At 39.3% G+C, this 14876-nt stretch overlaps 1 protein-coding gene across 2 annotated transcripts in view; it reads left to right on the top strand.

The window, feature by feature from the left end:
• Nucleotides 1-10015, top strand: part of NUP107 (nucleoporin 107) — a 44315-nt gene extending 34300 nt beyond the window's left edge. For both annotated transcript variants that reach the window (XM_039501097.1, XM_039501106.1), the window contains 10 exons: nt 97-215; nt 3278-3316; nt 4004-4154; nt 5466-5572; nt 6087-6189; nt 6449-6609; nt 6942-7067; nt 7866-7979; nt 8728-8895; nt 9764-10015. In XM_039501097.1, the coding sequence (XP_039357031.1) occupies nt 97-215; nt 3278-3316; nt 4004-4154; nt 5466-5572; nt 6087-6189; nt 6449-6609; nt 6942-7067; nt 7866-7979; nt 8728-8895; nt 9764-9871 (1196 nt within the window). In that variant the 3' untranslated portion in view covers nt 9872-10015. The remainder of the gene's footprint in view (nt 1-96; nt 216-3277; nt 3317-4003; nt 4155-5465; nt 5573-6086; nt 6190-6448; nt 6610-6941; nt 7068-7865; nt 7980-8727; nt 8896-9763) is intronic.
• The last annotated feature ends 4861 nt before the right edge of the window (nt 10016-14876 follow it).

Raw genomic sequence — 14876 nt, 5'->3', positions numbered from 1 at the left:
ATTCTAGCTCTCACAAATACATTGTTTTGAAATTTCTCAGCTGTCGTCTTCTCCCCCACTGTAAAGCTAATGTAGACATGTACTTTGTGGCTACAGGCTTGATGGATGAATTTAACAAATGGCTTTCCAAAGACAGAAGTGTGCTCCCTGGGCACCTCCTTCGGTTCATGACTCATCTTATTCTGTTTTTCCGCACTGTGGGACTGCAGACAAAGGTAAATTCCATTTGTTTTATTTAATTATATTCTGCCTCTTGCCATGAAACCTAGGCTCACTGAATTAAAATAAATAAATAAATAAATTATATATATATATATATGTATATATATATATATATATATATTATGGCAGATTGCTAATAAATTGCCCTGAATAGAGGAGGAGTTAATCCTAGAATCCAAAGTAACACTCGAAACAAAAGTAAAGTGGTACAAAAGACAACCAAATCCTAAATAAAATTAATATATCTTACAGTGCTTGCCAAATTTTTGTCCAAGGAGAACAAATGCCAATCATAGTAGCCATTTACCAATCAAGACCCTACTGCCAAACTCACTGTTTTAAGCATTGGCATTAAGAGCATCTCAGCTAATATGAGCATGAAGCAAGAAGAGGTCTCTCCGAGAACCTGGTATCAGACCATTCAGGGTTTTAAAGACAATGACTAACAGTTGGAATTGCACCTGGTGCTGTGGGCTTGAGGGAACCTCTACTTAAATAGTGAGCTACTTCATTCTGCACCAGCTGAAGCTTTCAGGTATTTTTCAAGTGTAGCCCTAAGCATAGCACATTGTCAACTAGAGGCTGGGTGACACAAGGTGTGGGCTGACTAAGAAAGGAGTAGTTGTAGCCTCACAGAATCATGGAAATGTAGGGCTGAGAGGGATTCAAAAGTCAAGTCCAGCCCCGTTTTGAGGCAGGGTCAAATAAACCTAGACCATTCCTGACAGGTGTTGGTCCATCTTGTTCTTGAATCCCCATCATTGGAGGTTTTTCACAATGTCCCTTGGAAGCCTATTCCACAATTGAACTACCCTTATAGTTAGAAAGTTTTTCCTAGTATGTAACCTAAATCTCTCTTGCTGCAGATTAAGCCCATGACTTCTTGTCCTAACTTCAGTGAACATTAGACATCAGTCGTTCTGACAGTCATATGCAGTCTCAGATAATAAAAGGCACTGTGAACTGCTGCCTGCAAATGTAGAAACTCTAGCCTGCAAACCATTTTGGCAAAAGACAGCCGTGTATCCTTATTAACTTATGTAGATGCCATTCCATCCCATTTTTCTAGGTGTTTTCTCATAACTATAATCATCCCTTTAATCTTGTCAGGATTTCAGTCAAAGACAGTTTGCATTCAGCTAAATCTTTCTCAGCCAGACACTGGGAAAGTAGTGAAAGCAGATCTAAAGCTGCATTGAACTAGGTATCAACCTACTACAGTTACTGCAGGGGCAACTTCACACAAGTACACTAGAAGGAAAAATGAGTAGTTGAATACTACACTCTGAGGGGAAAGAGTGAACTTGATTAAGGGCCACTCTGTCAACCCTCACTGAATCCCACAAGGAAGATGCAGTTTTGTAAACTCTTGTGATTTATTTTTATTTTTATTTTTTTTAAAGCTGCAGCTCCTGGAGGCATGTTTTTAGCACGAGATTCTCACTTCATGGTTTTAGAGAAAAGTTTGCAAATGTGACTTGAGTGTGTATCCTAAAAGGTCAAAATCCTGAAGGCAAATATAAAAACTCAATTTTTTTTTAATCTTATGACTTTTGTGGGGCATGACTCATAACTAGGGCCCTACCAAATTCATGGTCCATTTTAGTCAATTTCACAGTCAGAGGATTTTAAAAATTGTAAACTTCTTGATTCTAGCTATTTAAATCTGAAATTTCACGATGTTGTAATTGTAGGGGTCCTGACCCAAAAAGGAGTAAAGATTATTGTAGGGCAGGGTTGTGGTACTGCTACCCTTACTTCTGCACTGCTGCTGGCGGCAGCGCTGCCTTCAGAGCAGGGCAACTGGAGAGCAGTGGCTGCTGGCCTTGGAGCCCAGCTCTGAAGGCAGAGCCACTGCCAGCAGCAGAGCAGAAGGATGACATGGTATAGTATTGCCACCCTTACTTCTGCACTGCTGCTGCTAGCAGAGTGCTGCCTTCAGAGCTGGGCACTCGGCCAACAGCCACCGCTCTGAAGGCAGCACAGAAGTAAGGGTGGCAATAAAAAAACAAAAACCAACAAAAAAAACCCTCTCTAGTATAGGTGAAAGCACACACAAGACCAGATTTCATGGTCTGTGATGCGTTTTTCGTGGCCATGAATTTGGTAGGCCCCTTCTGAACTTTTTTGGGTTGGGAATACTGGAGATGTCAAAACCTCAATCAGCAGTATCCAAAGCTACTGATATTGAATAAAATCCATATGTACAGCTTCACCTTTAGTCCTTTAAGATGCCATCGGACTCCTTGTTGTTTTTGTGGATACAGACTAACATGGCTACCCCTCTGAGCTTTAGTCTAGTCAGTCAGCAGGATGAGATCAGCCACCCTCAATAGCAATACAGTCAGTCCAAGGTCAGAAACCCGACTGATAGTGGTGTAGGAAATGTGTATGTTACCTGCCCAGTAGTGCCCCCTGCTGGCTAGCTGTAGCTCTGCAGTGCCCTGCCTCAATTTCTTTCTCTGTGCCCCCTAAGAACTCCAAAGATATAAGATGCAGTTCTGTGATATGGAAATGATTGAGGCAGAGACTCTGTACATCAAGATCTAGACAGGATATAGCATAGGACTGTAAAAATTCTCTGGGTAGCAGGCACTGATACTTGGAGCACTCTTCAGCCACCAACTATATCTAAGATATGAAGAAGCAGGAGATAATGAGCAGAATATGGTGATGCAAAAATATGATGCAGGGGTAAAAGCTGCCTGTTCCTTCGATTAGTGGTTGTGTGGACAACAGATGATGATTATAATTTTCCACAGGACAGAAACTGTGTGTGGTCTAAAGGCTGAGCACTAAAATCCCCAGAGCATTTTCAAAACCTCATTGGGACCAGGGGACCGCCAGCCTCCAAGAGCAGACCATAGAAATGGGTCCACCACCAGAGCTTGCTGCAGTGAGTAAATTACTGAAGCAGTGATATTCAGCTAGCTCTGTGTCTGCATCTAACCTTGGCAATCTTATGAGTGCAATGGGAAAAATGGCAAAAAGAGATGCATAGTTGCTTTCACTATGTTGTTTTACTTAAAATTGAAATCTTTTTTTTCCAATTAAGGAGGAAGTCTCTGTTGAAATCGTAAAGACCTACATTCAGGTAAGCTTTCAAAAGCATAGGGGCTTTTTCTGCTCTGCTCAGCTGTGGTTGGGGGTAGGGGAATAAAAGGCAGCTTTAAAGTTACTGTAGCATATTTTAATGCAACAAATGGAAACGCTTGAGGGAGAGCTAAGAAAAATATTAATTAATGCATCCTACTAGATGCACAGGAACTCACTTGCACATACTAGAGCTTGTGTTAGCAATGCCTAGGGACATGTCTACGCTTACCGGGTATTGATGCTGTGGTGATTGATGCTAAATCGATGCAGATCGTTCTCCCGTCGACTCTGGTATTCCACCAGAAGGAGAAGCGTAAGGTAAATCAACAGGAGAGTGTCTCCTGTCGACCCAGTGCGGTATAGTCACCGCAGTAAGTCGACCTAAGCTAAGCCAACTCCAGCTACCTTATCCATGTAGCTGGAGTTGTGTAACTTAGGTCGACTTACCCCCTGTAGTGTAGACAAAGCCTAAGTGAGAACCAGTTTGATAGACCCCTGCCTGTAAATGAAGATTCAGTTGAATCTTTTTGTCTAATCTTGCTTTTTAGAAATTTGTGTTCTGCATTCTGATACTCATCATGATGCTGGGCGGTGTATATATGTTAAAAAATAGAAACGGAATATAGAATGGGTTCTGTACAGAAGCATATTCGTTATCGTTGTATTTAATATTTTTATTCTGCAGCGGTTGGTGAGTGAGAAGCACACAGATCTAATAGCATTTTATGTCAGCCACTTACCTCAGGAGCTAGCTGTTGCTCAATATGCTGTATTTTTGGAAGATGTCACTGAAACTGAGCAACGTCACCACTGCCTGGAACTAGCAAAGGAAGCAGGTAAGAAATGCTGAGGTTAGCCTTATAAGCTTTTTCTGCCTTTGATGTTACCTTTCAGAAACATTAGTTCCATTATTACTAATCCCAGCTACACAAATGTTGTTGGGCAGTTTTCACTATTTTCAATTACACTAAATTTATATCATTTTTGTGAACAATTACATTTTTAGGACTGGCCTATGTTTCAGGAGGATCAGTCTCTTTATAACTGTTTCCTGGAATTGGATTTTTCTTTCTAAATTAACCTGTTACATTTTTTAACATGCAGTCACTTCCGAACCAGAAAGGAAACAAATGCCAGGTTAACTGCCTGACTGATCCACGTATCCTTATTTTTGCAATGAGTTGGCCGAGGCTTTTGTGATTCTTACCCAGGCCCGAATTAAAGAGCGTGCAACGAAGGCTGTTGTCAGACCCATGTACTGACTCAAGGATTTGGCAGAGCTGTGAAGCTCACTGTCCCTCTCCCTTCCTGCTTACAGTGCTGCTTTCTAATCCTCCATTGTGGTTGTAAAATTAACGTACAACCTTGCCCTTCCTCTCCTCCCCACTGAACAAAACTCCAGCTAAATGGCCAGCTTTGCTGCTTGCCTGGGAGGGGCTCTACTGTCACGTTCAAACTGGAATCTCTTGCAGAGAAGTATCTTTACTGTGAGGCTGTCTAATCTGTTGGTCAATGCAGCTTCTATGCATGTCCTCTGGTTCATAAATACCCTTTCATCTAGGCAATATTCTGCCTCCTTTTTGTTTTGTTTTTTTTCTGAAACAGTACACTTTTTATTTAGAAAACAAGACAATATGACAATATAAGTATACTTTCTTTATATTCATAATTGGAAGGGTGTCTATTTTTTCTTTAGCATTTTTATTCATCTTCTAGAGACAACTTAGCTAAGATAACATCTCTTGCCAAACGAGTTACTGATACAAAATCTACAAAAGCACTGCTGTGAGGTTCCCTTAGTCTCTAGACTATTAAATCAGTTGTGTTGCCTTCTTCAGTCCAGGGTTCTGGGAATAGCTGGGTCTTAAAATATGTGCCTATATATCAGTCCTACTACACAGACGTAAAAGCATACTTAAACTTCAACTGTTTTACTGTCCCTTCCCACTGTTTGTGATTTTTTTTTTCTTTAAAAACTCAAATGTCATTCTCCTTAATGCTGATGATCAGTTTTGCATTTCAAAATCATATGGGTCAGTCTTGCAGTGAGCACAGTCATATAAGTGACTAGAACTAAAATAAAATGATCGATACACTTCCTATAAAAATTGATTAAATATTGATATATAATTGTATCTTAAACTTAGGTCTGGATGTTGCAACCATAACAAAAACTGTTGTTGAAAACATTCGCAAGAAAGATACTGGCGAGTTCACTCACCATGACCTTGCACTAGATGCAGGCACAACAGAGGTAAATGTCTATGTACAGATTTCAGCCAGCAGTACAAAGATTCCAGTGTGCAATATTCAGGAACAAAACTCTCTTTACTGACAGTGTCCATATTTCTGTTTTCAAGCAAATTAAGGTGGAAAATGAAAACTTGCCTCCTCCCCTTAGGGTCGTTGTCAACACCACTCAACAGCAGCTAAGCAGTACTTTGGTGATCATGATACTGTAATTAGCCATGAACTCACTTTCCCAAAGTATGGTATGGGAGCAACTGGCTGAGTGGAGGTACAGGAATAGTAATTAACTGAAACTTTGACTGGAATAGATTTTGGGTGGAACTAGGCTACCAGAGAATATTTGTTTTTCCCAAATCTTTTGGTAGTAAAACTGCGATTAAACCAGTCTGCCATAAGCGTCCCATAATGCTGTCTGGAGACTTCTTGGTAGGACACTATTTAATGCCTGGAACCAAGTGTATTTAACATTTGCTTTATCCTTGAAAAAGAACTTAAGTCTAATAAATATGCTTTTACAGGAAGATCGCTTGAAGATTGATGTGATTGACTGGCTGGTATTTGATCCTGCACAAAGGGCTGAAGCACTTAAGCAAAGCAATGCTATAATGAGGAAGTTCTTGGGTACTATCATTTTACAGATTTTATTTGTGTAGTAGATTTTAACATAGTCTCATTGCCAATTAGTCTCGGCAATCTAAGAACATTAGATTTGGATTAAAATTGTATAGCTCATTAAAGAACATGACTAGGACAATGAAGAGGGTCAAGTATCCTCCATCTTGAAATTATATCAAAATTGTATCATAAGTTTGTCACCCCCATTAACCAATTTTGTAATAACATTATAAAAGTACTGAAATTCTAAATCGCATTGTCACAGCATCCAAGAAACATGAAGCAGCAAAAGATGTGTTTGTGAAGATTCCACAAGATTCCATAGCAGAAATATACAATCAGTGGGAGGAACAAGGAATGGATAGTCCGCTTCCAGCTGAAGATGACAATGCTATAAGAGAGCATTTATGTATCAGATCATACCTGGTGAGAATCAAATGCACTAAACATTGGGTACTTGAAATCACTTATGAGTAACTATAATTTTTGCCTCTTATATTAGGATTGGAAATGGCTCTGGAGAAGTATGTACATATTTGAGCAAATGTGCACTGTAGTTGAAATGTTACAAAGTGGTAATGGTTTTTCTGCACTGTTGACAAATGTTGACTCTCTTGAGTAACTTTGGAGAAGCAAGATGTGCTAAATTCTTCTATTGTAAAAATTTAACAAGGAGATCAATGTAACAGAGCAATTCACAGATCAATCAAAGTCTGAGTAGCAATCTTTAGCAAATGTTTTTTTCCAATGCAATTTAGGAAGCCCATGAAACATTCAATGAGTGGTTTAAACACATGAACTCAGCTCCACAGAAGCCTACTTTGCTGCCACAAGCAAGCTTCACTGAGAGAGTGGCCCATGAACATAAAGAGAAGAAGTATGAGGTATACAGAATGTGTAGATGTTAGTCTCAAAATATGTTGAAATGTAAAAATTATCACACAAATACTCTACATTCCAATAGTCCCTGTTTCAGGACAGTCCACTTTTAATACAGTAGAAATGTACTAATTCACATTGATTGGGAGATCCATTTTTTGAATACTGAAAATAAATTTTAAAAAAATCAAACCTAGTAAGGCCACTGCCTTATAAAGTGCTCCTATATTTTAAAACTGTATTTAATCTTTATTTATAGTACTTCATAATATACTAGTAAATATTCTATTGTATAATTTTGTAAAAATATTCGGTCTTAGTAATATGAGACCTCTCTACTACATTCTGCTAATAAATCTTCACTGGACAGTGAGGGAGACTGATGTTTTGTGTGATGATCTATGGTATTTTACTACCCTCTTATCTCCTCTTATAAAAGATGTTGCAGGTTTTTCTCACCTAAAGACCCTCTTTATAGACTTCACATGTTGGCAAGTACAAAATATACTGTAGGTAGTTTAATTGAAACATGCAGTCTTGTTCTGGAGATATGGTAAAATAAGTTGTCAAAATATTCCTCTTGTCTGTGTCTGTCTGCTTCGAAACTATCTGTTTAACTCTCTTTATGTAGGTAATTAAGCATGCATGACAATGTCTATTAGCAGCTGGCATTTCAGCCAGCAGCTAAAATTTAATATTTTTATTTAGAATTAGGTCTTGTCAATGTCTATACATTACATTCAAATATCGGTTCTGTTAAAATAGGCCTTGGATATTCAATTTATTCTGTTTTTCTCCTTCAGATGGATTATGGTATTTGGAAAGGTCTTTTGGATGCTGTAACAGCTGATGTGAAAGAGAAAATGTACAACGTCTTGCTATTTGTTGATGGAGGATGGATGGTTGATGTCAGAGAGGTAAAATGCACTCTTGTACCTCAGAACAGGCCTCCAAAAAGCTGTTTCTACCCAATAATAAGAGACATTAGTACTTCCAAGTTTCACTTGCTGTTGCTGCTCAGTTACAATTCACTCTGGTGATTTGACTGTCACCATGAATGGATTTTTTTCCCCCCATGGTTGGGAATATGAGAATTGCCCTACCAAGTCCAGAGTCCTGTCTCTGACAGTGTTTAGTACCAGATTCATCAGAGGAGGTAAAAGAAACCATGTAGTGGACATCTAAAGAATAGTGTGCTGACAGGAGTAGTTTCTTCCAAACTTCTTCAGCTAGTGGCTGGCTTCTGCCCTGCTTGAGATCAGAATGTGAATTTTCAGGACAAATCTATCTGAAAGTTTACACAATACATTAAATATGGTTGGAAAACATAGACTGCTTTAACTGGACACAGGCAAAATGTGGAGTTAGCAACCAGTCTGACTGCACTTAGGGAAAAATACCCTATTATGAAACTTAATTTCCTTTTGTGTTAATTTTTTTAAGGAAAATCATTTTCTTTGCAATACAAAAACCATTTGTAGATTGATTTTAAGTTTTCCAAACTTGTAAATATGTGTTATAGCTGTTTCCACTATATTTTGCTGCATGACTTTTTTCCCCCTGACAGTTAGAATTGGGCAGAAGTACTGTTGCTTTGTGGGGACAGTATAATAAAACCTAGTAAAGGAATGTACTTGTAACTAATGCATGCTTTTCTATGGTAAGGATGCTGAAGATGACCCTGAACGAACACATCAGATGATCTTGTTGCGAAAACTGTGCCTGCCTATGATTTGCTTTCTACTTCATACTGTTTTACACAGCACCAGACAGTACCAGGAATGCCTGAGACTAGCTGATGTGGTTGCTTCAGAGCGACACAAGCTCTATGTGGTGAGACAGAGCTCAAAACCACTTATTTATTTGCATTTTAAATCTAATGTAAAGAAATCCACAATTGGTTAGTATAGTTAAAACTACTGAGTGTGTCTTTGTAAATGAAGTTATGAAGCTACAGTTAGAAAAACAAACACTAGGTCATACTGTTTAATCTTGTTACTGCAGCAGTAAAGGATTTCTTGACACAGTTAACCTTTTATGCGAGTTTTTTGCTATGCTTTATTTCAAAGTTGATAAGGGCCATGAGAATTACACAGAAAATATTCAGATAACCAATATCTCATTCTTCTGCATGGTGCCATTGGTGTGGTTTGGGGGTTTTATTTTATTTTTTAAATTGTAATGAGAGATTTATTGCCCTGCCATTACATTTCATTGCTAGTAGAGATCTTATTGAGCAGTACTCACTGATACAGTGTACCGGGGCTTTTGTACATTTAATACCTTTATGTTTCTAGTCCTTATGGCTGTGAAAAAATCTTTTTCCAGTGTGAATCAGTAAGGGACTGTCTTGCAGAGTTTGCAGGTAAACCATCAGCTGTAAGAGCTATGACCTGCCCAACTTAAGTGGCATTGACTCTGAAGCCTAATGACGACAAACATATATGTTAATATTACCTATTTCCCTGCTGATCTTTTTAGTGGAAACATCAGGCTGTTCTGGGTTAGTGAATGGGTTTTGAGGTTGGCTGGATGACTTTGCGTACTCTGTCACTCTCTTCCAATCCTGACACCTGATCATGGAGTTCTGTTGAGACTACCTAGACATAAGTTGAGCAGCATACTTAAACCACTGTTTACTTGCAAATCTGTCTCATCTGTAAAGAAGATATGACCTCATGTATATATCTTTTATTTTCAGGTGTTTTCTAAGGAAGAACTCAGAAAGCTGCTTCAGAAGCTGAGGGAGTCTTCACTAATGCTTTTGGACCAGGGTCTTGATCCTCTGGGATATGAAATTCAATCGTAGTTCTACCATTCTAGTTATTGACAGGAACTTTTGAATGGCACTATGAATGGGAAGTCTGGACATCCTGTTCTGTTTGAAAAATACATGAACTTTTGGGGTAATAATGTCTTTTGTAAAATTAAACTCAGATTTGAATATCTGTAATTGAAAAATGCTGACTAAATACTTGATGCAAGTTCATATATAGTCTTTTTTTAAATGTTTTTTCCAATAAAATTGCTTTGTAAGCAGAAACCCTAATGTTTGTTGATTCTAACGTAAAAGTGTACATTAAGGCCCCAATGCTGCAAGTGACTCCAGATATGTGAACAGACCCCTGCACTTGCTTAATCAGGCAGTTCCACAGGAGCCACTTGTGGACTGGAACAGTCAGCCACCAGCAGAAGAAGAATGTCCAGAAGCCATGATCCCTCAATTGAGGAAGAAGGCTGTGCTGGTTAACAAACTGACCTGGGTTAGAAACTAAGTGAAGGCAGCTATAAACATAATATAGATTAAAACAAATGGAATGGTAGGGAATATAAATCAGAAATTAGGAATTCTAGAAAACCGATAGAGAAGCAAAGGGACACAGGGAGAAACCTATGATCAGCATAGTTAAGGACAATAAAAAGGAGTTTCTTAAATATATTGGGAACAAAAAGAATCCTGACAATGGTGTATTGGTCCATTACTAGACAGAAATGGTAGAATTATGAGTAATGATGCAGAAAAGTCGGAAGTGTTCAATAAATATTTCTGTTCTGTATTTGAGGAAAAAAAATCTCATCATATGGTCATAACTCTTTCCATTCCACTAGTCTCTTGGGAGAATGTTAAACACAAGCTGTGAAGTTTCAACATTTTTAAATCCGGTCCAGATAACTTGCCTCCAAGAGTTTTAAAAGAGCTCATTCAGGAGCTTGCAGGACTGTTCATGTTGACTTTCAATAAGTCTTGGAGCACTGGGGAAGCTCCCGAAGACCGGAAGAAAGTTAATGATGTGCCATTTTTAAAAAGGGGAAATGGGATGACTCAGATAACTATAGGCATGTCAGCCTGACATCAATTCTGGGCAAGCTAATGGAGTGGCTGATACAGGGCTCAATTAATTAAGGATTAAAGAAGGGTAATGTAATTAATGCATATTAAGATGGGTTTATGGAAAATAGATCCTGCCAACTAACTTGATATCTTTGAAGAGATTACAAGTTTGGTTGATAAAGGTAATACCACTGTTGTAATACACTTAGACTTCTGTAAGGCCTTTGACTTGGTGACACATGAGATTTTCATTTAAAAAAACCCCTAGAACAATATGGATTAAAAACTGATTGTAATGTAATTGTAAATGGGAAATAGTCATCAAGCAGTTAGATCCCTCAGGGATTGGTACTTGGTCCTATGCTATTTAATGTTTTCTATCAATGACCTGGAAGAAAACAAAATCATCAATGAAAGTTTGCAAATGATACATACAGTGAGGGAGTGGTAAATAATGAAGTCAGTGGTTGAGAGCGATCTGTATCACTCGATAAACTGGGATCAAGCAAACAATATGCATTTTAACACGGCTAAATGAATACCTCTAGGAACAAAGCATGCAGGTCATTCTTACAGGATGGGGGACTCTGCTGGGAAGCAGTGACTGAAAGAACATTTGGGGGTCGAGGTGGATAATCAGCTAAATGTGAGCTATGTGTGATACTGTGACTAAAACGGCTAATACAATCCTTGGATGCATAAATGGGAATCTTGAGTGAGTAGAGAGGTTATTTTACCTGTTTGGCAATGGTGCAATGACTGTTGGAATACTGCATCCGTTCTAGTGCCTGCAATTCAAGAGGAATGTTAAATAGGAGAGGGTTCAGAGAAGAGCTATGACAATGATTAAAGGATTAGAACATATACCTTATAGGGACAGACTCAAGGAGCTCAATCTATTTTGCTTAACAATGAGAAGGGTAAGGAGTAACTTGATCACAATCTATAAGTATCTCTATGGGGAGCAAATATTTAATAATAGGCTCTTCACTGTAACAGAACGGTATAACATAACCCAATGGCTGAAAGAGGAAGCCAGAAGTTCAGATTGGAAATAAGGTAAATTTTTAACAGTGAGGATAATTATCCAATGGAACAACTTAGCAAGGGTGGTGGTGGATTCTCCACTGACAATTTTTTTACATCAAGATTGGATGTCTTTCTAAAATGCATGCTATGGATATGGAATTATTTTGGGAAAATCCTAGGGCCTATATTATACAGGATGTCAGATTACATAATCTCAGTAGTTCATTTTGGTCTTGGAGGCTAAGAAGTGCAGTGAAGAAGGGAATGAAACTTCAGGGAAATGTGTAGGGAAGTGGGAAAAGATGACAACAGTTGGGAGGAAGGGACATTAAGAACACAAAAAGGGAGTTACTAACCCTTTTTTTAAAAAAAGACTATTGCTTTAAAGGCAGTTGAAATATCTGCATCAGTACTCTCTCATTTCATGTAAACAATCAGTGTAGGTGCTTCAGGGATGGTGTGATCTCAAAAGGGGAGACATGGTCCATGTTTTGAAAAAGTTTGAAAATTCTTGTGCCAGAATCATCATTTCCTTTAGAAACCCCACTTTCAATATGTTTGTAGGCATCATTTTAATTATACATTTAACTAAAACCTGGAGCTGTATTTTTTTTTCTCTCCTAGATGGAGAAGAGCAAAGAGGCTAGAGCAACTATTGCACACACACAGGTTTTGATTTAGTAACCCGAGCATCGTAGTTCGTGGTCTAGCAGAAGCTCAGAGTTCGAAAGGGAAGCCTCTTGTCAGTGTCCATGCCACAGACCCTTTCTGTTTGTATAAAGAAGCTGTTCTAATGGGCTGGGCAAGATAGAACTCCCTTTGAAATTCATTGCTGCTCCTAACAGTGGATATAGAGGAACAAGATACTCTCTCCTTCCCAGGGCTGGGAATGCTGAGGAGCCAGCTGAAACAGAAAGATGGGTAAGAAACTGAACCTAAGCATGTCAGCTCTGAGTACTAATCACAGTACCATCAGGCCAATCCTATACTTCTGCTTTTTTATTAAGATCAACTGATTTCCCCACTTAACAAGGAGTTTCACTACAGCCACAAAACCGGAATTTCTAAAAGAGGTACTGCTTCTGGGTGCTTGTGTACGTGTCCATTTTTTGCATTGGCTATATTCAGTTCACAAACAAAAAGATGTCAGAACAGCATAGTCATGTGTTGCCACTAATAATAAAAATTCTGCAGGCTTAATTAGGGACTCAGTGACACCTGTACCTTGAATGAGTTTGTACAGGTGTAATTGACGGGAACTTATTAAACATTTTCTTAATGCACTGGTTTTTGAAGCACAAATGCCTACCAAAAGATGTAATGGAGTGTGTGTGTGGGGGGGGGACGGGACATCTGAAACTACTTAATGTCTGTGGGGAGGAACTGTGCTAGGTATCACTCCTCACAATGTTTGAAGCTGTTTTCCATTTTGATTGGCTAGGTATTGGATGGTTTTGTTCAAAGTGCTGCTCATTTGGCACCTTAAGAATCTGTACTTGAATGGGGAAAATAATTATTTAACTGTCTTCTATGGACAAGGAAACTAAAAACCTGTCTTTGTCAGTGAGATTGTACAATGTTTAGGGCAGTGGTTCTCAAACTTTGTTGCACCACGACTCCCTTCTGACAACAAAGATTACTACAGGATCCCACAATGGGAGACCGAAGCCTGAGCCCACTGGAGACCCACCACCCTGGCCGGGGAAGGGGGAAAAGGCCCAAGCCCCACTGCCCGCAGGGGGGACTCAAGGACTTCAGCCCTAGGCAGGCAGCCTGTAACCTGATCCCCACCAGCCAGGGCTGAAGCCATCAGGCTTTGACTTTGGCCCCAGGCGATGGGGCTTGGGCTTCAGCCCCCGGCCCCAGCAAGTCTAATGCCAGCCCTGGTGACTCTGTTAAAAAGGGGTTGCGACCCACTTTGGGGTCCTGACCCATAGTTTGAGAACTGATGGTTTAGGGTAATAGAACCCAACTTCAGCTCTCCAACACGGGGCTACTTACAGATCTGCTGCTGCCCAGTGTCCCTCAGGAAGATTTTATTTTCTAGCTGTTTCCCTACCGGGAAAGGATTTTGCTATATGGGTTAGTGGGCCACTCTCCGTTCTCTGCAGATCAGGTAGTCTGGGGGCATTTTTGCATCTCACCCTGGGGACACAGATTTGAGAGGTGGTGGGATTTTGCTGTGGGTTAATTTCTTTGACTATGGTGATAGGACTAGAAGGGATCTTTTGGGTCATCAAAAAGAACGAGGAGTACTTGTGGCACTTTAGAGACTAACAAATTTATTTGGGCATAAGCTTTTGTGGGCTAAAACCCACTTCATCAGATGCATGCAGTGGAAAATACAGTAGGAAGAGAGAGCTAGATATATACATACACACACAGAGAACATGAAAAAATGGGGGTTGCCATACCAACTCTAACGAGACTAATCAATTAAGGTGGGCTATTATCAGCAGGAGAAAAAAAACTTGTGTAGTGATAATCAGGATGGCCCATTTCAAACAGTTGACAAGAAGGAGTGAGTAACAGTAGAGGAAAAATTAGCATGGGGAAATAGTTTTTACTTTGTGTAATGACCCATCCACTCCCAGTCTTTATTCAAGCCTAATTTAATGGTGTTCAGTTTGCAAATTAATTCCAATTCTGCAGTTTCTCGTTGGAGTCTGTTTTTGAAGTTTTTTTGTTGGAAAATTGTGACTTTTAGGTCTGTAATTGAGCGACCAGGGAGGTTGAAGTGTTCTCCAACTGGTTTTTTAATGTTATAATTCTTGACGTCTGATTTGTGTCCATTTATTATTTTCGTAGAGACGGTCCGGTTTGGTCAATGTACATGGCAGAGGGGCATTGCTGGCACATGATGGCATATATCACATTGGTAGATGTGCAGGTGACTGAGCCTCTGATAGTGTGGCTGATGTGATTAGGTGTCCCTTGAATAGATATGTGGACA

Source organism: Mauremys reevesii, linkage group 1, assembly GCF_016161935.1.
Source record: "Mauremys reevesii isolate NIE-2019 linkage group 1, ASM1616193v1, whole genome shotgun sequence".
In the NCBI taxonomy this organism is placed as follows: domain Eukaryota; kingdom Metazoa; phylum Chordata; order Testudines; family Geoemydidae; genus Mauremys; species Mauremys reevesii.
The sequence above is the reverse complement of the archived record's forward strand: the minus strand, read 5'-3'. Positions and strand labels throughout refer to the sequence as shown.